A 5000-nucleotide genomic window follows, 5' to 3' on the forward strand; every position below is an offset into this window, starting at 1 on the left:
ACATGGACTCCTCTTCCCCTCTTCCTCTCTAAGAGGCATCAGCTTCCAGCCTGACCGACTCTCTCTCTAACTGACTCTATCACTATCTAACTTCGGACCCTGTCTCAATATATTGAGAATCTCCTTTTTTATGACGCCAGACGTGTGGTCAACGAATGTGACTTCATCACGTTTCAATTTACACGCGCCATTTGCACATGTATCAAACACCTCTCATAAACAAAAGAAATCAGTAAATAAAATTGTATCATTTAACCTATTTGTTGCACAATATTTTCAACATTTTTATAAACTTTAATCAAATCAGCTTTAGTAATATAGTAAAGGGTCATCAAACGTTAATTAAATTTAACGATTAATTAAATAAAAGTTTGGGATGATTAGTATTTAATTAATTGTACTCACCTGACCGTCGTCCTCTTCCACGGCAAACCATCTGTTCACTACAAAATGGAATTTTTGTCCGGTTTGGACATCTCGCACTAAAAAGTGCTTACAATACCAAGAACCGAATTTACCTTTGCCCGAATTGTCATGCCAAATACGAGCGTAACTTAAGGCTCCAAGTGGCCTAAAAATAAAAAAAAGAAGTCGTCGAGATAGTTTCATGCATGAAACGACTGACCTTTCCTCCATATGTCAATTAAAAAAGACGTCAGTACATGTTGCAAAAGATATTACATATTACAATACAATACTGTCATGTAGTGGGGTTTTGTATAACATGGGGGAGTTGTATATATGGTGTGTATTTATTGACGTGTATTTATATTTACGCGTTGATATGAAGGTGCTTGTTCATCGTCATGTAACAATTATAACATTAAGAGACAAATAACAATCTCTTAGAAAAAAACATACCTTGTTTATCTTCATTTAACGGATCTTCAGAAAAGCTGCAAAGATTCCTACGACCCGAAGTCTTTGTGATATTTACAGCAGCTTTATTTCGGATGTTTCCCCTATTGGAAGGCAACGCTGATACTATTCTTACTATGTATATTTTCTCCTACTCGGAGCCATTATGGTCGGTGGACCATCTTTCTCGTTTTGACTACTGACTGGATCTGCTTTCTCTGATTCCTAACTCTTGATTAACTGATGTATTCTCAAGCTATATTGTTACGCCACTCTGTTTATTATTTTTCACCTTTTTGTTTGTGCTAGTTATGAAAACTAGCATTCCTTTCTATTAAAACGTTTTAATAGAAATAATTTTATCTGTAAATATTTATTTCGCTTTGATAACATTCTTTCTGGCATTTTATTTTTACAAATATAACGATCATAATAATAATCGTCAATCAGCACATCTTTCGGCATTAATATCCAACATTTACAGTTTATTTGCAGAAAACACTATATTTCACTACACTGCCTAAATTTAATCTTCATCCAAGCAAAGCTGCATTTTTATTAGACGTGTGTGTGTGCATGCGTGTGCGCTCGCGCACGCATGTGTGTGTGTGTGTGTGTGTGTGTGTGTGTGTGTGTGTGTGTGTGTGTGTGTGTGTGTGTGTGTGTGCGTGTGTTTATATACAGTGACTTATGTTTCATCTATCCCTTTTTTCAGAATCCCTGCATATCCGGACAAATTCGAAATGCGAGTTCAGGTTGGATGCAAAGTCTGAAGACAAAAATTGGTTGGCCGCAGAAAATGAAGCATTCAAAATACGTAAGAAATGCATGAACACAAAACTTGTCCATTTTAAATTCAAAAATAATTTTTTTTTTTAATATATTTTTCATTTTTTTGTTTTTTTAAATATATTTTTTTTTTAATATATTTTTCATTTTTTTGTTTTTTTTAAATATATATATATATTTTTTTTTTAAATATATTTTTCATTTTTTTTTGTTTTTTTAAATATAATTTTCATTTTTTTTTGTTTTTTTTTTTTAAATATATTTTTCATTTTTCTCAACAAAAGAACAGGAATTTACATGACACTGTCAGTTGACGATGGTTGTAAATCTTTGAAATTGTCTTCCTCTACAGTATTTCACATTGCTGGTCAACCAAGTACCAATATATATATATTCTAGTGGATATCTTAACACGCTCTATCGTGTCCCCCAATATAACGTTACAACCAGATATCAGGTGCACATATTTCCATGTGTGCATCTAAACATGCATTGCGATGCATGTTCAGCAATAGTGCAAAGGATGCATTTTACAAATGACGTGTGTTGTGATAATATATCTAGGCACCTTGAAAATGGAGTGGGGATTTGAGCAGTTAGAAAATGGAGTGGGGATTTGAGCACCTTGAAAATGTACTGGCGATTTAAGCAGTTAGAAAATGGAGTGGCGATTTGAGCACCTAGAAAGTGGAGTGGCGATTTGAGCACCTTGAAAATGGAGTGACGATTTGAGCAGTTAGAAAATGGAGTGGCGATTTGAGCACCTAGAAAATGGAGTAACGTTTTCGAAAAACCTATTTAAACCAAGTTTAATGCTGAAAAGATAACTTATTTTATGTCATACAGAAGCTAATAGACATCTTGGTTAGTCAGTTTTTTATGCCCATAGATTAGCAGATAATGAATATTAAGTGGTCTCTCAGTGTAACCTAATTGATATATTCAGAGAGAGAGTCAGTGCAATTTATCACCGACACAAAAGGACACAAAAGAACTCAAGTGTTTATGTTCAGCTAAAGGGTGATTTTTGTACTCGTGAGTAAAGTCAGGATTTTCAGCGAACGATCACTTGTTTTATATTCGGTTGGAAAGGAACTGTCATTCTGATTGTAAATTTGTAATTTGGTTGATAAGCCAAGGATTATTTTAAACAATAAAACAGCATTTATCGTTTTTAAACGCAGAGTAATTTTATTTGGAAGGGAAATTCATTTGTCACAGCAGAAACTGAGACCATGTGATTGATATTATGGTAAGTATTGAAATAAAGCACGGAATTTAAATGAAAACAACGAGCGGACGATCACGGCATGTATCGTGATCGCTTACAAAGACAAATTCACACTATGATCTTATCAAAATAAGATTATTTTATAATCTGAACATATTCTTAATCAATAATGACACAAACATTGGAAGTATTTTTGAGTAGACAGATAACTGTGACGGTGGCTAAGTAGTTAACGGTACGAGCTGATCATCAGGGAGTTCAGATTTTGAATCCAGTTTGTTCTACAGAAACACTTTCAACAAAATTATACCTAATCACCTACTTAAGATCCTACAGAAGTTATGTCCACTTAAGCTAATAGACACTTTGATCAGTCAGTTTTTATGCCCATAGATTAGCAGCTGATGAATATCAAATTATCTCACAGCGTGGTTCCATTGATAGGCTATTTGTGTTCGGCTGAAGGGTGGCTTTTGGTCTGTTGTTTCGTATTCGGTTTGATTGCAATTCTGTTGTTTAGTAGAAAAACCAAGTGTCATGACTGAAACCACGTGATTAACCTTATGATGACCTTTGTTTCGATCAAGAATTAAATTTGTCAAAGGAAACGAGCTAATAATCCACCTCTTTCGACAACCATTGCAAACGATTTTGCATTATTGCAACAGCCGCTTATAAATCGTTTTATTTTTCGCTTAAAGTATATTCAAGGATGGAATACTGTTGCCATATCTGGGCAGGAGCTGCTAAAACCAGCCTATCCTGCCTTGACAGAGTACAAATAGACTTCGTGGCTTAGTGGGGGATGGCCTTTTCTCTACCCTGCAACCTCTCTCCCACAGAAGAGACGTTGCGAGCTTATCCTTGTTTTATCGTTATTTCCATGGCAGGTGCTCGTCTGAACTCCAATCTCTGGTCCCCCCTCGCCAATCTTTCACGAAAAACACCTGTCTAGCTGAATCCACTGTCAAAAGTTTCCCCCACTCTTTATCTGTGCCTAGATCAAAACGAGGATTCCATGAACAAAGCTTCTTTCTTAGAACTGCACGCCTGTGGAACTCTGTTCCGTCTGCCTGCTTCGCACCGGACTACAACTTGGATGTGTTCAAGTCCAACGTTAACAAATTCCTAATGAACAGCCCCCTTAAGTAAACACTTCATTAAATCTCCACACTAACGTAATGTACTTGCAATAACCCTTATCCCTGAGTGGCTTCCGGGCCTTGATAAGTGGTGATCACTGTGTAAAAAAAACGACCATTAATCATTTCTGAAATTTGGTCGGAAGTCCCAGTACTATCCGTTCCATTCGAGTGGAGGTTTAGTTAGTTCTCTCCCTCTTCCTCGGTGTTCCATCCTCCTTAACTTTTCACAATCATTTATGTGGTATCAACCGAGGCTAATAGTGTTACATTATTATTATTAGTATTATTATTATTATTATTAGTAGTAGTAGTAGTAGTAGTAGTAGTAGTAGTAGTAGTAGTAGTAGTTTTATTGTTGCTGCTGCTTACCTTGGCACAGCCATCAAAAATCCATCTTCCGCGCCTCTCTGAAGGATTTTCCTCTTGTCATCGGATAAGGTTCGAACTTCTGTCTCGTCGTATTCTCCGGAGAGAATAAAATGTACCTGAAATGAATTACTCCGATGATCAAAATTCAATATTTGTTCAAAATATTTATTTTTGCGATAAAATAATTTTCGATGTTTTTACAATCGTTTCGTAAAAGCAATTACTAGCGGCTCATCAGAAACTTCAACAAAATTAATTTGTAAGAATGCTAGATCATGCAAAATGTTCACAGATAGAATGGAAAATAGTCACCACTCACCCCCTTTGTTAATAGAATGACTACTTTCACACACACACACACACACACACATACACACACTCACATATAGTGAATAAATGACAACAAACTATATTCACAAAATCAACATGTCAACCATCTTATAATTTATTCCTTTAATTCAGTTGACATTTACAATTCTTGACTCTATCTGTTTCGTAGCACAAAATCAATCAATTATTATATCAATATATATATATATATATATATATATATAGCGTGTTAAGGGGGTGATGAAAAAATCCAATAAAGTGCTCGATCGTGGATGTGA

At 35.3% G+C, this 5000-nt stretch overlaps 1 protein-coding gene across 1 annotated transcript in view; it reads right to left on the reverse strand.

Annotated features, from left to right (window-relative positions):
- LOC145280378 (polycystin family receptor for egg jelly-like) overlaps positions 1-5000 on the reverse strand; it is a 174111-nt gene that overhangs the window by 23420 nt on the left and 145691 nt on the right. The window contains exons 29-30 of the mRNA XM_080132149.1: positions 4393-4508; positions 406-571 (exon numbers count right to left, since the gene is read on the reverse strand). Of these exons, the coding sequence (XP_079988275.1) occupies positions 406-571; positions 4393-4508 (282 nt within the window). The remainder of the gene's footprint in view (positions 1-405; positions 572-4392; positions 4509-5000) is intronic.

This window comes from Euprymna scolopes, chromosome 7, assembly GCF_053919585.1.
Source record: "Euprymna scolopes isolate OS-2025 chromosome 7, ASM5391958v1, whole genome shotgun sequence".
Taxonomy (NCBI): Eukaryota; Metazoa; Mollusca; class Cephalopoda; order Sepiida; family Sepiolidae; genus Euprymna; species Euprymna scolopes.